General features: G+C 47.0%; 2 protein-coding genes across 9 annotated transcripts in view; one reads left to right on the top strand and one right to left on the bottom strand.

Moving 5' to 3' along the window:
- arhgef25a (Rho guanine nucleotide exchange factor (GEF) 25a) overlaps window positions 1–13,758 on the top strand; it is a 23,119-nt gene extending 9,361 nt beyond the window's left edge. For 2 of the 8 annotated variants that reach the window (XM_085912100.1, XM_085912633.1), the window contains 14 exons: window positions 6,116–6,432; window positions 6,782–6,895; window positions 9,302–9,435; window positions 9,513–9,579; window positions 9,760–9,863; window positions 9,958–10,027; window positions 10,135–10,224; window positions 10,322–10,414; window positions 10,533–10,583; window positions 10,653–10,730; window positions 10,845–11,036; window positions 11,096–11,276; window positions 11,341–11,753; window positions 12,550–13,754. In XM_085912100.1, the coding sequence (XP_085768226.1) occupies window positions 6,116–6,432; window positions 6,782–6,895; window positions 9,302–9,435; window positions 9,513–9,579; window positions 9,760–9,863; window positions 9,958–10,027; window positions 10,135–10,224; window positions 10,322–10,414; window positions 10,533–10,583; window positions 10,653–10,730; window positions 10,845–11,036; window positions 11,096–11,276; window positions 11,341–11,753; window positions 12,550–12,672 (2,027 nt within the window). In that variant the 3' untranslated portion in view covers window positions 12,673–13,754. Of the gene's footprint in view, window positions 1–350; window positions 842–6,115; window positions 6,433–6,781; window positions 6,896–9,301; window positions 9,436–9,512; window positions 9,580–9,759; window positions 9,864–9,957; window positions 10,028–10,134; window positions 10,225–10,321; window positions 10,415–10,532; window positions 10,584–10,652; window positions 10,731–10,844; window positions 11,037–11,095; window positions 11,277–11,340; window positions 11,754–12,549 lie in introns of those variants that run through there. The other 6 variants (XR_015066059.1, XM_085912470.1, XM_085912551.1 and 3 more) reach the window with 6 other exon arrangements.
- A 1,309-nt stretch (window positions 13,759–15,067) lies between these two features.
- Window positions 15,068–17,798, bottom strand: sp5l (Sp5 transcription factor-like). Its single transcript, XM_085919562.1, has 2 exons — window positions 17,458–17,798; window positions 15,068–16,725 (listed from the first exon to the last, which is right to left on the bottom strand). The coding sequence occupies exons 1-2, from the start codon at window positions 17,509–17,511 to the stop codon at window positions 15,697–15,699; spliced, it is 1,083 nt and encodes a 360-aa protein (XP_085775688.1). The 5' UTR covers window positions 17,512–17,798; the 3' UTR covers window positions 15,068–15,696.
- Between the last annotated feature and the right edge of the window lie 439 nt (window positions 17,799–18,237).

The following is an 18,237-nucleotide window of genomic DNA, read 5'->3' as shown; positions in this document are numbered from 1 at the left end:
TGACGACACAAAACGTGCTTTCTTTATGCATACATGGTCATGTTGGAAGCCCCATAGAAATCTCCGGCCTCCACAACTATTTTGTAAAAGGAAAATGCTGAGTCATGGAGCAAGTCATGCAAGAGATGTGTTGTGAATGCTTTGCCAAAACGGAATTCTTGCTTTGAATGGACGATTCCACCCCAACGTGGGCCAGCGGCCGCTTCTCGATGGCTGCTTGTTTGCTTTCCTTCGTTGTTTTGCTTCTGCTTTATGATTGAGCCAATGGAAGGCGCAGCTTGTGTGCTGACTGAGCCGTGTCATTAACACACACACACACACACACACACACACACACACACACACACACACACACACACACACACACACACACACACACACACACGAGAAAGTATTGATGGTTCTTATCAAGATTTTAATTTTTTTATTTTATTTTAATTTTTGGCCTCTTTTTTTATGATTTTGTTTAAAATCTGTCATTTTTTATTTTGATTCTTGGGCTCTGTTTAAACAAAAAGTCAATTTTTGGGTAGAACTTTTTTTTTTCAAGATTTACATTTTTTTTGGTTTCAATTCTTGGCCTCTTTGTTTTGTGAGCACCATGTCTCATATTTGGGCATTTTCCTAGCACTTGGAAATCAAATGAAGCCACTTTGTCAACGTCTTTTCCTTAGACACTTTGTGACAAATGGCTTGCGTTGTGACGGAGAGCAGCCCTGTTGGCAAAAAGCGAGGGACATTTTTTTTTTTATGTCTCAGCTGGAGAACCTGTTTTTCACATCAGCTTATAAGGCAGACTGGAGACATTATGGAAAAAGCAACCAAAATAGCAGAATCGAAGGTATGCCGCCACTGCCGCTGCACTGCGGCGCCCCGACCTCGTGTGTCGGCCGAGATATTTTTAATCTTTGCCCCCGAGCCCACCCTGCGCCCAGCCTTTCCGCCGTGTCCATATGATTTTGTTTTTCCTCGCCTCACGCATGCAGGCGGAGGACAGAGGGGGGGGGGGGTGAAAGGACGAGGTGACCTGTGGCAACCCGTGTTGCATGACTTGGAATCTAACCCCCCCCCCTTCCCCTTCCTGCCGGTTATGAATTATCCTCTTTTCTGCTCAGCGTTTCTTTTTTTTTTTGCTCAATTATCTCGGACGTATGTTTTTTTGCACAGCTTTCCTCCAACTTACAAGCTCCTTTTGGCTTCCTCAAAGTGCCATTGGTAAATGTGAGAAGGAGGCGAATGAGGGAAGAAATTATGGAAGACAGGAGTGCATTCCATACCTTGTTTAGCAAGAATTCTCCCACAGCAGCCACTTCTGAGGCCACTTTTTCAAACGATACTTTTCCCTTTTCAACCTTGTGATCCACTTTTTTTTGTACGTGTTGTTGTAAGCACTAACATCCTTTATTTTCATTTGAAGAGAAACAAATAGGCGCAGATGCTGCTTTTAAATAACCAAACTGCAAAGATTTTCTTTTTTTTTTAGAACTAATGATAGATTGTCAGAGTACAATTATTATTATTATTATGATTATTATGATTATTATTATCAAAGAAAAAAAAAGTCAAAGTCTGCTTTATCGTCAATTTCTTCACATGTTAAGACATACAAAGAGATCGAAATTATTATAATTATTATAATAATAGTTATTATTATCTTTCTTTTTACAACTGATGATGTTTTGTCACGTCTTGAGTATGTTACCATGGTTTCTGTTTGCGTCGCCCCTCCCCTCCTGTGTTACCTGACAATCAATGTGATCACCCTCACTTGCTCCTCGTTACCTGTCGCGTATTTAAACCCTGTCTGTGTGTCACACCTTGTCGGATCGCTGTTGTCTGTTGTCTTGTTGTCGTGGTGTCTTTATGTCATTTTGGTTCCTGTCAATTTGAAGTACGTTTTGGTTAGGAAGGCATGTTAGTTCGGTTAAGTCATGTCATGTTTACCGAGTCTGGATTTTTGAGTTCCGCCAATAAACCCTGGTCCAAGCTGCACTTGGTCACCCTGCTCCATTCCGCTTCCATCCCGTGACAATGTTTCCTAGGATTGTAAGAGTACTTTTTTTTTTTGCAACTGATGTTTGCTAGAATGATTGAGATTGGATTTTTTTTTTTTTTACAACTGATGATTGCTTGTATTGTAAGAGTAGAATGTTGCAGTCAATGTCAAATAGTCAGTGTACTAAACAGTTCACATCACCTGTAGGAAAATCTTTTGTTTGTAGAAATCAAGTTTTACGTGGCTTTTCAAAGTCAGCTGTAATTCTGTTTACATGGCGTGCAAAAACTTTAGCTAGCGCACTGTAGCGATATGAATTCTAGACTGCGGCAAAAAGCATGTGTGTGTGTGTGTGTGTGTGTCACATTTGCCTGTGGTCCTGTTTAGTGTGTTGTTGTGTGAGTGGAAAAATGTGTATTGGTCTGACGTCGTCCTAATGACTAGAAGAACCCCGCATATTTTTTTCCAAATAACAACAATCGCAGCTGCTCCGGTCGAAACATTGATGGAAAAAAAAAAAAAAAATCGATGCTAATGATGACACACAGCGGTGGGTCTCGTGTCGCATGTTTTCTCATCTTATGGTCTTATATTTTGAGTGGCTGTCTCCCTCACTTTCTTCTTTTGACTTTGGTTGCCATGGCGATGAAGTAGAGAATCATGACAATATTTGTCTGGCAAGCTTTAAGCTGCTCCTTTTGTGCGCTCCTTGGCCACACCAAATTAGCGTGATACAAAAACACAAGTGGAGATCGTAGGTACCGCTCGGACTCTGATCTCACCTGGCTTGCATCCTGACCACTTTGCTTTGTGTTCTCAACCCTGCTGGACTTAACGTCAGCCTTGTTTGCCAACGTGTGAGTCACTCCCCCCCCTCCCCCCCTCCCCCTTTGACGTGTGCCTGGATAATCATTGTGATGATGTGTGTGCTTGCTGACACGCAAGCAGACATTTTGGTTCTTCTCTGGTATTTGTTCAGCAGATGATTGTGTTCTGTGTGTATTGGACATTAGATAGGACAGACAAGAACAATGTCGGCCAGTCGTTTGGTGGCTCTCCCAAATTTCCTAATGGCACTCGGGCAAGGCTTTTTCTTCTGGAGTTTTGGTTGCTTCTTGACACGGACTGACTTCTTCCTCTGTTACTTAACTGCGTGTGCTCATGCGTGTGCTCCTGGAAGCGTGGCGGTATGTTGATTCCAAAAGTGGGTCAGTAGGAGGACAGGAAATCTCCGTTCCTTCGTCAGCCTCCGTGGACCGTGGTGCTTCTACGCAGACGGGATGTGTTTTAAAATCTGCAAAGGGAAATTTGATTATTAGAAGTAAGAAATGATGCCTTTAGGTCGATTTTGGAAAGACGCTTGCACCTCCTCGTTCCTGTGTGTTGAATTCCAAGGGGCAATAGTGCAGCGCAGACTAATACGCAGTGGCAGGAAAAAGGATTCGGGGTGGGGGGGGGGGTCAGATGATGCGGGAGTAAAGAGGAAGGGTAACAGAGACAAGTATCGGCCGCTATGTCTGCATGAATCAAATGTCAACGCACATAGTCACACAAAAAAAGTGTCACGAAAGATAGCAACTTCCCAAAAGCTACAATGATGTCATTTTACAGGAGCTTTGGAAAATGTCTTCTCCAGCTGGCAAACTATGGAGTCCATGGCAATCGTGTCTGGGGCTTTGATATTAAGTGGCTGGCTGGATGTCTCCCTTTCAGTCTGCACATCCTGCGTGCTGAGTGTCCATTTCCTCTGAGTGGCTAAAATGCAATCGAGCCGTCCCGCCAGGGATGAGCGCAATAAAGTTGTCGGGCGAGAAAGGAGATGTTGTTTGTGTGTGTGTGATGTTGTGCAGCCCAGTACTTGCGACGTGGGGGGTTGCCGTTATTGATTGCATCTGCTGGCCTCGTGTGTTTGTGTAGTGCCGTTGAGACGACAGAGAAAGTGGAGTTGCTGCGAACAAGGATGCTCCATTAGCGCCCGTGCTTTTAGCTCGATTTGTCCGCTCAGCAGCTCTCTGAGCAAGTGATCAATAATAAAGGAAAAGGCTGGCCTTAATCCAAGCTCTTTTTTTTTCTTGTTGACGTTCCACGTTTGCCCGGTCTTTTCGTCAAAGGTTTGCGAGCCTTTGGAGAATATGGTGGCAGTCGCACTCTTACGTGACTGGGCAAGTGGTTTGTCGATTACAATTAGCGGGTTACGCTTCCGACACATTAATGGAGCTTGTGGAAACTTGTTTTCCTTGAGCTTTCTGAAAACACGATAAAGTTATCAAAAACCTGCAAAATCAAAATGGCCCCTATCTCAACCGTGTGCTTGTACTTAGCATTTCGATTTTTCCATGAATCTTGGTTGCAATGAAGATGAGTAAGCGAGGCAGCAGTTTCCATCTCCAAATGAGAGAGCAGTTTGATGTTTCCTAACTGTCACAAGCTAGCGTTGTAGTTAAGCTGCATTAAGGAAATGGCTGTGGCTAAGCTTTGCTTTGAGGCTCCATTATCCCAATGAATAGCATGCGGCTCTATCAGCATAAGGCAGCATTGAGGGAGAGTGGGAAGATCATCCGCCCCCCCCCCCCCCCAGAATGTGTGGGTGCGTAATGTAAAATAAGCAAGGATGTCAGTCGGGGGAGCGTGTTGCTTTGAACGTCTTTTTCCTTTTGTGCTTTCCCGTTGCTGTGACTAAAAGATTCCACAGCTCTCACCGCGGCACCTAGTTGAAGGTTTCCTGAGCTTTATCGGGTCAGCTGGGAAACCACAGTTGTCATGGTGACAGATGTGGAGGTGATGAATCCTGCGTGTTATGTGTATCTATCAATGTGTACCGTATTTTCCAGACAATAAGTCACATTTTTTTTTTTCGTAGGAGCAATGTATGTTACGTCAGGCTTTTTCTCAGTTCCTTGTTTGTGTTAATTGTAACGTTAGTATAGCCTATTGTTGCCTATTCTATTTCTAATCTAACTTTCCTTTCAAGATGTCTGTTCTTGGTGTTGGATTTTAACAAATAAATTTCCCCCCAAAATGCAACTTATAGTCTTTTTCTTCTTTATTATGCATTTTATGGCTGGTGCAATTTATACTCCGGGGCGATTTATAGTCCGGGAAATACGGTACTTGATTCAGCGGGCTGAAAAGCTTCAGCCGCTCTCTTGACCTTGGTGGGACTCTCAGAAATGCTGCAAGCCTCAACTATCCAATTCCAAGAGTTTCTAGCATGCAAAGTTCCCAGTCAGACTTCCTTTTCACGTCCGCTTCCAGCGATTGTTCTACTGGACACTCGCTGCTCAGATTAGAGAGGAAATTCTCTCCCTCTTGTGGAAACGTAAAGCATGTCTGATTTGAAAGTCGTGTTTACATCAAGCAAGGAGACGTTCGGAGAAGGACAATCAAATTGAAGCCACAGTGCCCGCATTCAAGTTGGACTTGGAATTTCACTCTACTTGGAATTTGAGTTGAGGGAGCGCGATGTCTCCACGCTCAACTTTATCAAGACAATTTTCTTGGGAGATACGTGCCAACGCAACTGCAGCCCCGATAACATTCCCGGAAGATTATTTGGTGCTTTCAAAAGAAGATAGTGGCCAAAGGTTTTGTCGGCTTTCAGAAATCCTAAAACCCGGAGCGTCCATTGCGATCCAGGGTCAAACCTGAGGTCAGCTGGAGGGGTTCACATATTTGAACACACACATGGAAATTGTCCTCGAGCTTGGGTTGGACACAAAAGAAACAAAAGCAAAATAAAACAGTCCTAAGCAAACATCCTGGTTCTTTTTGGACGTACTCAAAAGTGCAGCTTCCTTTGTACGTCTGACATCATCTTCATCCTCATTCTTCTACCTTTCATCTCATTACGTGACCAAGTGAAAATGGTGCACTTCCTGTAAACAAAGCTCACACAGCTGTGTCTTCGGGGTGTGTGGCTATTTTTATATATCCACTCTTTGTTTTTATTTCTCGCTCACTTCCACGTCGGAGCGACCTACGGCAGTGCCCTCTGTTTTGCTTCAGTGGGCACTCATCAAACGCTCACATATGCCGTTTTTGCTCCACCGTTTATGGAACATGACGCGGCTGGAGTCTCGGAGGCCCGGCCTCGCTTGACCTCTTTCGCTCTTTCCGCAGACTCGTATTCGACGGCGGCGGGCAGCGAGGGGAGCATCTCCACCTCTGTGGCATCTCTGCCTCCGCTGGCTTCCAGCAGTTCCGCGCCCAGCTCACCGGGCTCCAAGCGCTCGGTGAGCACGCTGAAGAAATGGCTGAGCAACCCCGTTCGCAAGCTGAGCGTCGGGTCCAAAGGCGAGCGTCAGATCCGTAAACTGGAGGGAAAGCCTCCTCCTCTTCCTCCTCCTTTTCCGTCCCGTAGTCCGAGCCAGGATCCGGGCGGCTCCTTCGGGTCCGACGAGCCTCTCGCCATCTTGCCCCTCACGCAGACTGAACTGGTGAGCTTTATGCTGAGCGATCATTTGCTTGTCCTTGGCTATGAACTGATGATGTCATCATTAATTATGCAGTATGTGGCTCGATATCGAAATAATAATAAATGCTTGTCTCTGCGTGAAATATTTCAATGTATTTGGCTTGATAGCCAAAGAAAAAAAAAAAAAAGCTTGTCTCGGCGTGAAATATTTCAATGCTGATTGCAGCGCTTAGCAAAAAGGTCAATTGAGGTCACATGATTAATTTTGTGATTCAAATGAATTTCCAACATTTGAGCTGATATGAATAAAACATGAAGCTGTAGTTCACCTGAAATGACCAAGGAAGCTGCTTTTCTGTCTTTGTGTACAGCAGGAGTGGAAAGACGGCCTGGCGAGCCCCGAGGATCTGTCGCCGGCCACACTCCAGTCCCCCGCTTACATCACCGACTCGCTCATTGGCTGCACGTCTCTGCCTCACACGCAGGTCTGTCTGTCTGTCTCTTGCTCGCCCTCTGCCTGTCTGTCTCTCTCTCTGTCTCTCTCTGTCTCTCTCTGTCTCTCTCTCTGTCTCTCTCTCTGTCTGTCTGTCTGTCACTCCCTTTCTCTCTCTCACTCACAATTGTTTTGTTAACAAACAGAACATTTGACCCGCTTTTACAAAACGTCTCGCCCGTTTTCCCCCTCCTCCCCTTGACGTGGAGCCGATTGAGGCTGACAATGAAGTGCTTTCTGCGGCTTTTTTTTTTTTTTTTTTCCAAGAAGATCAATAAGTAGAATTGCCAGTCTAGCAAATAAATAATTCCTAGAATTTGCGCTACTAGGAACCCGTCAGTCAGTCGGGCAGTCTTCGATTGTCTGTGGCGGAGAGCCGCGGGGAGGAACCTGTCTGGAGCGAGACTCGCATTTTACAAAAAGTCTCAGATCGCACCGAGCAGAAAAGATACCGTCGCTGAGGACACCTGATGCTTAGCAAGAATGCTTTCATGTCGCCATCAAACATACCGGCGCCTCCGTTTGGCTTTTAGTTCGGATCCGGCCTGCCTGCCTGTACTCTGCCAGTTGAAAGAAAAAAAGATCTGAAGCAAAAATGATTATCATTTGTGTCTCAGCAACATATAAAAAGGTCCAAATAAGAAGACTGAGGTCAACCATCTTGAAAGAGGGAGAACAGAAGGAGAAAACACTTTCAGACACACTGTTGTCTCTTATCGAATCAGCCCCCCCCCCCTCGACCGTGCTTATTGTTTCTCCGTCAGTGGAACATTTTTTTAAGCAGAAAAAAAAGGAAGCTGGTTGGCGTACCAGATGAGAACATTTTCAATGGTTTTCCTGAGGAACAGCCCGTACGGTCGTCTCGCCCCCACAACATCAACAATGCGATGAAGTTATCGGGCGTTATGCTCTGGCTACTCCCGACAAAAACAGACACGGTGAGAGCTAGCAGGCCAAACGCACGCTTGCGCCATGCTCTTCCAAAGCAAATGATCGGTGCTACCGCCAAGCGCCACTAAAAAATTTGCGAATGACTTCATGGTGACCGCACGGTACGCCTGATAAATGCTACCAAAACACAGAGAGCGCATAGAAGCAACAGGAGCCAGCCGGCGTTGGACTTATTTTGTGGTCGCGCAACTCCAGGGGAACATTTCAGCACAGTTATGTTTGTCTCGCCGAGATGCAGCTTTCCTTATTTACGGGCCGGGCTGGCTGGCTGGCTGGCTGAAAAACAAAACATGGACCCGGGGGGAGACGGCCATTCGTCTTTCTGCGGGCACATCTGGATGTGATCAGAGAAGCAGCCTGGCTCAAGCTCTCCTGGAGGGGCAAAACCAGCCAGGGGACTCGCCGTCTCCGTGGAGACTCGTTCGCTCCTCCTGTGCACCTACCTACCTCCTCCTACTCTCTCTTTCTCTTTTTCTCTTTCTCTTTCTCTTTCTCTCTCTTTCTCTCTCTTTCTCTCTCTTTTTCTCTTTTTCTCTCTTTCTCTTTCTCTCTCTTTTTCTCTTTCTCTTTCTCTCTTTCTTTCTCTCTTTCTCTCACTCACTCACTCACTCACTCACTCACTCACTCACTCACTCACTCACTCACTCACTCACTCTCACACCCACATTTCTGTCTGTATTTATTTCTCGGTGATTAGGTGTATATTTCTGGTTGCGGGAGCGGTGTGTGTTTGTGTACGTGTGTGTTTTGTGTTCCAATTTGGGAGGCTCGCGCTTGACCTGACCTGTGATGGTTGACATGGATTTGAGCAAAGACAGACAGCCGTAGATTTAGATTTTGCTTTGGAGCGTCCAAGGAACATAAACAAGCCGGTGTCTAAAAAGAGAGGAATCGTTATAAAATAGGATCATTTTTTGTGACAGAGAAGTATGTTGTTCAAATTCAAGCGGGATTTACCAAAGCGGGCTGCTTGTAGCCCCGGTAAATTGTGAATTCCAGGAAAACGGCATCTCAAGGATTGGGGGCGCCCTCAGAAATGAAAAGGTAGAGCGGCGGCCATGCCCGTGGGCTCCTCCAAGCGTGGGATGGTAAACAGGAAAACAACCTTGATGAGCTCGTAAATCAGCCCGCCACTTCTCCGTCTGCTGTCGTCGTTTGGCTCGTCCCGCGGGCGCAAAACTCAATCAGGTTCCTCGGCGGCTTCGTCTGTCAGCGGCGCCGCAAACTTTTCATGCTTATCGCCTCATCTTCTTCCTTCCATTTCTTGGACTGATCTGTCAGGGAGCCCATCTCCGTCAGATCAACTTCTCGTTCGAATTTGTCGTGCGCGGGTTGCCTCGGCAACCTGCGTCATTACGGCGCCCCCGCCTGCGCTTTATCGCCGTTATTTGACACAATGGCGGTCTAACCGAGCCGCCTTTGATTGACACATCTTGTGCGTCATCAGGACACTCTGGACACCCAGTCCAGCTCGGTCGCTCCGGACGACAGCGGCTCCGTCCTGATGGACGACACCTGCAGTCAGTGGTCTTCGGCCGCGGACACCGAAGAGGAACGGAGGAGCGCCCTCGAAAAAAGCTTGTAGGTCTTCTGGTCAAGATCTTAAGTCTGATTTTCGTTTAGTTTACGGTTGCCCATTTGTCTCTCTTGTCTCTCAGATACGTACTGAAGGAGCTTATTGAGACGGAGAAGCATTATGTAGCAGACCTGGGCCTCATAGTGGAGGTAAAGCTCAAAGAAGTTCAAATCCTCCAGTTTGAAACAGATGTGAGGAATTATGAGCTGGTGCCTGAGATGGCTTCAAATACTTTTCGGTCATGTGATGCGCAAGCCAGCTTTACGAGTCATGGATTCTTTTTTTTTTTTGGTCCAAATTCCATTAGCACCTCCGTGGTTGTCTTGCAGGGCTACATGGCCACAATGAACTCCAAAGGCATACCGGAGGACATGAAGGGAAAAGACAAGATTGTTTTTGGGAACATTCATCAAATATTTGACTGGCATAAAGAGTAAGGCCTCAATTTTTTTTTTCCAGGGGAGGACAAAGGAACAATGACTCGGGCATGCAGGCATGTGTGTATGTTTATGTTTCTTCCCCTCTAGCTACTTCCTGGGAGAGCTGGAGAAGTGTGTGGCCGAGCCAGAGCGACTGGGTCAGCTTTTTATTAAACACGTGAGTATAGCTAAGTAGCTCGCTCGCTAGCTAGCTAGGTAGATACTTTATTGATCCCGTTGAGAAATGAATGTGCCGTATTCTCGCCCAAATTGTTTGGCCCGCAGGAGCGCCGTCTGCACATGTACGTGGTGTACTGTCAGAACAAACCCAAGTCGGAGCACATTGTCTCCGAGTACATCGAAACTTACTTTGAGGTGAGGAGCTCACACGTTTGCTGCTTTGTTTACGTGTCACGTTCAAGGTTGGCGCTGTCGCGTCCACATTTGATTTGTTTCTTTATTTTGCGTCAAGGAATTGCGTCAACAGTTGGGTCACAGACTGCAGCTCAATGATCTGCTTATCAAACCAGTCCAGAGGATCATGAAGTACCAGCTGCTGCTCAAGGTGAGAATTTTTCAGCTTGCTCATCCAAAGTACTAAGGAAAAATGCCCGGAGCGCCCACGAAAAACAGGTCCAGATCTTTGGAATGTTCTGGTGACCATGCTGTGTTTATTTGCGCAGGACTTCCTGAAGTATTCCATCAAAGCCGGGATGGACACGGACGAATTGGAGGTGGGTGTTCTGGAGGAACCGGTTCGGAGCTTGTGTTTGGATTTAGCTTTCAGCTCATTCTTCAAACAGAAAGCGGTGGAAGTCATGTGCTTCGTGCCCAAACGTTGCAACGACATGATGAACGTGGGCCGACTCCAAGGCTTTGAGGTAAGTCTCGAGGATTTGGACGGCAAGGCAAAGGGCCAACGGAGGCTCCTTGCGCTAAGTTTAGCAGCGCCACTTCCTCTTGTTGTTGTGTTTCTCTCACGCTGCGGGTACAAGGGCAAGATCACAGCCCAGGGGAAGCTGCTCCAGCAGGACACCTTCACCGTCACCGAGCAGGATAGCAGTTTCCTGTCCCGAGCCAAGGAGAGAAGGGTCTTCCTCTTTGAGCAGCTGGTCATCTTCAGCGAGCCCATTGACAGGAAGAAAGGCTTCTCGCTCCCCGGTTACATCTTCAAGAGCAGCATCAAGGTAAGAGCGGAAATGAATTTGGCTACAAAGATGGAGTTATCACCTGGACTGCATTCCAGGTCAGCTCCTTGGGGGTGGAGCCTCCGGCCGAAGGTGACGACGCCCGTTTTGTGTTGACGTCGCGCAATCCCGACGGCAGCGTGGTGCGCTTCCAGTTGCTGGCCTCGTCTTCGGAGACGTGCCGGGCTTGGCTGGACGACGTGCTGCGCATCTTGGAGACGCAGCGCAACTTCCTCAACGGTTAGCTCCGCCCCCATTGACCTATTTTCACGAGATACATCATCAAATGGTCTTTTTTGGTCAGCCTTGCAGTCACCGATCGAATACCAGCGACGGGAAAGCAAGTCCAATAGTTTGGGGCGCTGCATGAGACCCCCCGTGTCCACGGACGGCGCCCTGCGACCGCACTCCTCGGCTTCCATCGACCGCCACAAGCTACCCTCCCTTCATTCCCACAACATATCGTTGCCCGCCCTTCACCTGCCCAGCCAAGGTCCGGCCGGAGGCGGCGCCGAGAACTTCTTACGGCAAGATGTAGGTGATCTCACCCGCGCCGAACGCATTCTTGAAAGATCTCGAACGCCCACCGTCGCCTTTTTGCAGCCGTGCCCTCCCGACTCGGTTTCTCCGTCGCACGTTCAGCTGACCTTATCTGACTCGCCCAGCTGTGGCGCCGTTTCCAACGGGCTCCACGCACCATCCACGCAAAGCACACAGGTTTGTTACCTCTCTCACCATCTTGGAAAGAGACTCCAGTTTGAGCTTTTAATTATGGGGGACTAACTTCAGGATTTAGTTAGAACCTCGTGTTCTTAACATTATTCGTTGATCTCATCTGGCATGGTTCTTCGATTTTACCTCAAAAGAGCCAACCTTGATCCTGACAGTCCAGGCCAGTGTTTTTCTCGAAGCACTTTTCTAACCACAGAGCCATATAATGAAGTCGTTATCTGAAGCGAGCCTCGGAAGGGGAAAGTGGGTTCGTGCATAAACATGGTGGAAATTGTGATGGAAAGACACGTAATCGTCAAGAGAGCGAAAAGGAGAGTAACACGTAAACAACATACTTCAGGACTCCGGGAACAGAATTTTGGAGCAGCTGGTGAGTCTTAGGAGACTTTCGCAGCAGCCTGAGCAATATCAATTTTTAATCATGATACTCATACAAAGTAGGGAAAGTTTTTTTTTTTTTTTTTTTCCCTTCGAATGCAAAGTTTCTCTTATGGTGTTGAGTATCATAACGGAGCGGGAGTTTGTCCGTCACTTTCTTCTCTGACTCAAGCTGGAGCGGCCGGCCGGCCGGCTACCTCGCAAACAGGAAGCAGGAAGTGGCTTAGCGATGCTTATCCAAAGCAGATAATTGTTTCCCAAACGCGCCGGCCTGGGTTGAATAGGAGGAACTTCACGCCGAGCTTGCAAACACCGCATCGCTTCGTCGACAGAAACGTTTGCATTTTCATACTCGAATAATACTGAAAAGCTTTCCGTGGGTGTGTCAAATGTTTTGCCGCAGAGAGCAGGCAACGGCTTCCGAAGGGCCCAAGCGGCGGATTCCGGAAGCCAGGCTCCGTTTTCGGGTCCCTCGACCGGACGACGTCCGAGCAACTTGGCCCAGCTGGCTGAAGATGACCTTTGAACTCAGATGGCTTTCGTTCCATCTGCTCGCCTGGCGTGAAGGCGACAGAAGGCCTTGCGCCACACCTTACTCGGGCAATCTTGAAGGAACCTGTAATTAACTTTTCTTGGAAAAACAAAAACAAAAAAAACGGTGATGAGCCATCGCCACTTTGTGTGCACATGAAGACGATTCCCGCAGGATGTCGCCGGCCGGGCGAGGACAATCAACGTCGGGTGACAATTCCTGCTTTTGACTTTGAAGGGTTTTGACTATCAAATGTTCATTCCTAATTGGGGAGGTCACTGGATTGTGCCTTTCAGTTCGTACGCACCAATGTATGGAGACTTTTTTTGTTTTTCCGCCCCCTCCCTGCATGAGAGTGTGAACGGATGTGCATGGACGTGCTCTTCCTGTCCTCTCTGCTAATAAGTGGTCCACCTGGCGGATACTCTGCTGAGGCGCAGGAAACACGTCAAAGGTCAACGTGACACCAAATTCAAGGGTCAGTGAGCACGGAGCATCTTGAGCAGTATACTCCGCAGACACAAAATGCTTTGGTTGCGCTTTTGCAGGACAGAAAATGACCTCTAGAGGGCGCCAAGCGTCGGACACTGCTGCAGTAGCGAGGCTGCATGTCGGTTTGTTTGCGCACCGCAAATTTCTCTGGTCTATCTTGTATTTTATTGTTTTTCTTTGTTGTTGTTTTTTTTTATTGCTATTATTATTATTATTATTTTAAACTTCCTTCCAAAGCTGAAAAGTGACTTTTTATTTCAGAGGACAGAAACATGACTGTGATGTCCAAGAAATAAAAACTTATAATCAGTTATTTGCTCTCTTGTCCCCTCAATTCCTATTTTCTCCAATTTTAGTCTTTGGATGTAAACAAACTCATTTGCTTCCTTTCTGTCAAAAGGCTTTATGCCTTTTGACCAGTAGAGGACGACAGAGTGCTTCCTCATCAAAACCACAATACCGTTCTTTCTGATTCTGATTAAGCTTAAGGGTGGCACATGAAATGAATTCGTATTTTCACCTTACAACCAATACTACATGAACTGTTCTTTAGTCACGCAGCTTTCCATGCTATTTTTCTCTATAAAAAAAAATCCTTACTACACGTGGTATTTTTTTTCCCTAACAAAAAGCTATCCTTTTTTTGTTTTTCAACGCTGTACCATATATGGTCATTCTTTTTTTTTTTTTTTTTTTTTTTTACCTAAAAAGCCTTCTGATATATTTCTTATGAGGCTTATGATAGTTTATCACTTTAAGAAAAACAACTATACTTGGTCACTTTTTTACAAAAAATAATCCAAACTATACATTTCTTTTCGTTAAAAAAAACTCTCACTTTACATCTTTGAAACCCTGACCCTTGTTTGAAACCCTACTTTGAAACCCTACCCTACCCTGGCCCTGGTTTGAAACCTCAACCCAAGTTTGAAACCCTACTTTGAAAACCTAACTCTGCTTTGAAAGCTCTCCCTACTATGAAACCCAAGTTTAAATCCCCAACCCAAAGTAAATCTGCCATTGCTATCATTTGACTTTTTATCACCTTCTTTAAACACCATTTTTCTCGCTCCCAATAATTACCAATTGAATGTGTCACTTTTATATGACCGTGTTTTTACATTCAACAATGTTTTTGTCCTCGATGATGTGCAAAACGCTATAAAAAAGTACTTCTCCCATCAAGACGACTTACAGGGACTTCTGCAATGCCCCCCCCCCCCCCTCGAAGAAGCTTCAAACAGTGGTGCAAACAAAGAGAGGGAACCCCTGGATGAGCAGACATCTGGTTGGCCGCTCTCGAGATAAAGGCCCATTCGGAGCCGTAAAGCCGAGCCTATCGTAACACGACTGTGATATACGGCTACAGCTCTCGAGGGGGGGGGGGATATTAACTTTCACAAGGGTGCAAAATCAAAGGGAGTTTCTGTCACCAGCGAGGGGGTCTCGGCAACAGGGGTCCCATTCACAGGCAATTCCTGGCCAGTGCCCTCCCTCCTTCCCTCTGTGGCATCTGTTGACTCAATCTTCAATCAAACTCTAAAAGGCCACACGACTGTGAACTTGCTTTGCAGAAGGCGCGAGCGACCACGGGATGACAATTTAGTCGGAGGTGCTTTGAACAATCGTCTTGGGCTTCCTTCACGCCGGCGGCACAACGGGGCAGCTTTATTATTCCGTAGGGGATCAAATCATCATTTGCATGTACATCAAATGTTAGGGCTTTTGGGAGTTCTGCAAGGGAGGTCCCCATTTAGGGGAATGAGCTAGATAAATAAATAAATACAATAAATCAGCCCGTTTTTATGCGCATTTGTACTTGTGAAGGGGCGAGAAAGTAATATTAAAGAAGTGCACCTCGTTTCAATTGTTTATTAAATTTCACATGCGACCATTAACCAAATAACAGTTTGCATTTATACATAATTACAGTCACATTGGAATGTTACGAATACACTTTGGGAAAGTGTTTTAAAATATTCAAGTGAAACAAACAAATTAAAATATTTGCACTGTGGGGGACAAAAAATAAGTTGGGGAAAGCCAACATTTCAAAAATTAACATTCGGTAATTGAAGGAAATATTTCAAGTTTGGGTTTCCCGTATTTTCGACAAAAAAACGAACCATCCCTCGTATTGCTGCCCAACTTTAAGATTGAAGTCAAATCAACTCGGCAAATTGTTTTGGAGCAACCCAAAAAAAAACCTTCCTTGGTTGCCATAAATGTCAATGATTGATCTTTTCAAGTTGTTCCTCTCCCAAAACATTTTTCTCCATGTAATTCTTCAATTCAGCATTTTGTCATTCTTCATCATTCATCCCGAGCTTTCTCGTATGGCTTACCTTTAATTGCACAAAGGCGAGGTCATCTTCCTCATTGAAATGTAACTAGAGAACTGCTTTCTAAAATTCAGAACCTGTGTAGCGTTTTTTTTTTGCTGGCCTGCTCAGGAAATTTGGGGAGCTCGCCGCTTTCCCCGGCCGGTGTGCAAAGTTTGGATGGGGAGCTTCCGGACGGCGGCCGTTACTCTCTCTTGATGTTGGCCAGCAGAGAGTCGGCGGCGTGCGTCGGCTGGCCGGAGCGGCTCTTCCTGCTCTGGTGGGTCTTGACGTGCTTGGAGAGGTGGTCGCTCCTCATGAACCTCTTGCCGCACTGCTGGCAGCCGAAACGTTTCTCGCCGGTGTGCGTGCGCAGGTGCCGCTGCAGCTCGTCGGAGCGCGTGAAGCTTTTGCCGCAGAAGAGCCAGTTGCAGATGAAGGGCCGCTCGCCGGCGTGCCATCGCAGGTGGGCCTTCAGGTGCGAGGTCTTCTTATACACTTTGCCGCACTCGGGAATGTGGCAGATGTGCAGTCTCTTCTTGCCAAACTCCAAACCGGCGCCGCCGCCGCCGCCGGCTTGGCAGTTGGGGCACTTGCAGCGCCTGCAGCGGCGTGTGGAGCTGAGCAGACCCTTGGAGGTCCCCTGGAGGAGAGCGGCGATCTGCGGCTGGTGGCCCAACACCAGCTGCCTGCCCAGAGTGAAGGGGTGGTTGGAGGGCGGGGCGTTGCTTTGGGGAAGGCTCCACCATTGCTGGCCTTCTTCACCGTGATGCCTGGCCGAGGAGTTCTGGAGGAAGCCGGGGAAGTTCTGTCCCACGCCGCTGTGTTGCGGGTAGTAGGAGCCGTTGGCCTGCACTTTGACGGGAGAGAGTTCGAACGAGTACGCTGAGGCGGGCTCGGCCGGAGGGGTGAGAGGAAGCTCGTGGTGCGGATGATGATGATGATGGTGGTGGTGGTGGGGGTGGTGGTGGCTCAAGCTGGACTGCACGTGTCCCGGAAACTGCACCTTGGGCACGGTGAAGGTCATTTGGTGCGTGCCGAGAGCTGTGCCGGGCGCCATGTCGTTGCTCCACAGCTGGAACATGCCGGAAGCGGAGCTGACGCTGGCCTCGTAGGGGAACTGGGAGCCTTCCGAGCCCGTGCTACTGCCCACCTGCCAGGCCTGGCTGCAGGTGGTGGCCAGGAAGGACAGGGCGCCGGGAGGGCCCTCCGGAGACGAGCTGGGCGTGCGGTCCTGTTTTGGGGGCAAAAACAAAATGGCCGTAAATACAAAAGTTAAACTTAAACTGAGCTTTGATTAAATTGCATTTTATTAGTCAGCGCAAAGCAAATATTCTGTTATTTGTCATAGCAGATTGGCTCATTGAGCACCTCTCATAATTTAAAATCAGTCAATCTTGTTGAGTGAAAAAAAATGGTTTGTTGAATGTACGCAATTTATTTTGCTAAGTGGTCGCATGAAATATAAGCATCCGGATTCAAATGCATTTTGAAAGTGGAGTATAAATTATTCTATTTCGTGCAACCACTTGCCAAAATGAAATTGAGTAAATTCAACACACACACACACCATCACCTAACAGATAATTTGACTTTAATTGATTTTAAATGGTGAAATGTGCACAATATATCATCTTATTGCCATTCCAAAATCTTTGCTTGATTCAAAACGACCACTCCAATCCTGTCCATGTTAAAATCAACTCCAAAATATCCAATCGAATTTATCAGTCCAACAATTTACAACGGTGCAATGAAATTAATTCACTAAAATTAACTTCATCCCGATGAACGAAGTTAGTCAAACACAATCAAGAAAATATAAAGTTGGTACTCGGAGCGTGACTGCATTTTTATTTTGGTTCACAGGAAGAATTGTCTATTCTCTAAAAAGAAGTCAAGCAAGTCCTCCTGTCCGACGCTGAAACATAAAAGTGCAGAGTCACGTGTCGGCGACGCAACAAACCTGCAAAAAGGTATGCAAAAAGTTGTCAGTCCTTTGAATGGTGAGCGCAGCCATGTGTCCTCGCGTCGGGTCTTCTCCACCACGCAAGTGCAACAACGCAAACGCCCACGCGAGGCTGCAAAGTGGACCAAAGTGACGCTCTTACGCGCGCGGCTCCTGCGCACTCCCGGGAGAACCGCACCGGGACAATCCCGCCGCATTCAAAAACAAAAATCCACGCTGGCGAAAGGTGGTCGCGTTGCTCCACAGCGTGGGACGTACGTGCAGGGCAGGGGGTGGTCCGCTTGATATCGTCGCCATCAACTCCTGACGAGGATGAGCCGGGTGCTCGTCTTTATAGAGGCAAAAGATCCGCTCCACGGGGTCTCCAGTGTGATGCAGGAGAACGAGTCAATGAAAAGGAGAGCGTCAGATGAAGGGGTGGGCCGCTCATCATTTCACTCCATTTCAAGCATAAGATGACCCCCCCCCCCCCCCCCCCCCCCAACAAGTGACTCCTCCCCTCTCCTCCTCCATTGATGTGAAGACAAGTGTAGGGACGACCCTCCCTCCTCGCGCAATTTATGATGGTAAACTTTTGACATAGTAAGTTCTAGTCGTTTGTTTGCAAAATTAGTACCATACTGGATTTAAAAAAAAATCAATTGAAGTTATTTTATTTGTATTGAATTCAATGATTCTTTTTGGCCACTGGGGTCCCAAAGTGACCGGATTAAAAAAAACAAAACATCTTCATGTTGTCTGGGTTGACTTGTGACCCAACGACAAGAATTGTATATC

This window comes from Syngnathus leptorhynchus, chromosome 1 (assembly GCF_054491065.1).
Source record: "Syngnathus leptorhynchus isolate UIUO chromosome 1, UIUO_Slep, whole genome shotgun sequence".
Lineage (NCBI taxonomy): Eukaryota > Metazoa > Chordata > Actinopteri > Syngnathiformes > Syngnathidae > Syngnathus > Syngnathus leptorhynchus.
Note: the sequence above shows the minus strand (reverse complement) of the source record. Positions and strands in the feature narration are given on the sequence as shown.

Coding starts and splice junctions, on each gene's coding strand:
- sp5l (XM_085919562.1), bottom strand. CDS start 17,511: ATGGCTGCGCTCACCATTCAAAGGACTGACAACTTTTTGCATACCTTT. Junction 16,726..17,457: donor TTTTGCATACCTTTTTGCAG/GTTTGTTGCGTC, acceptor CCCCCAAAACAG/GACCGCACGCCCAGCTCGTC.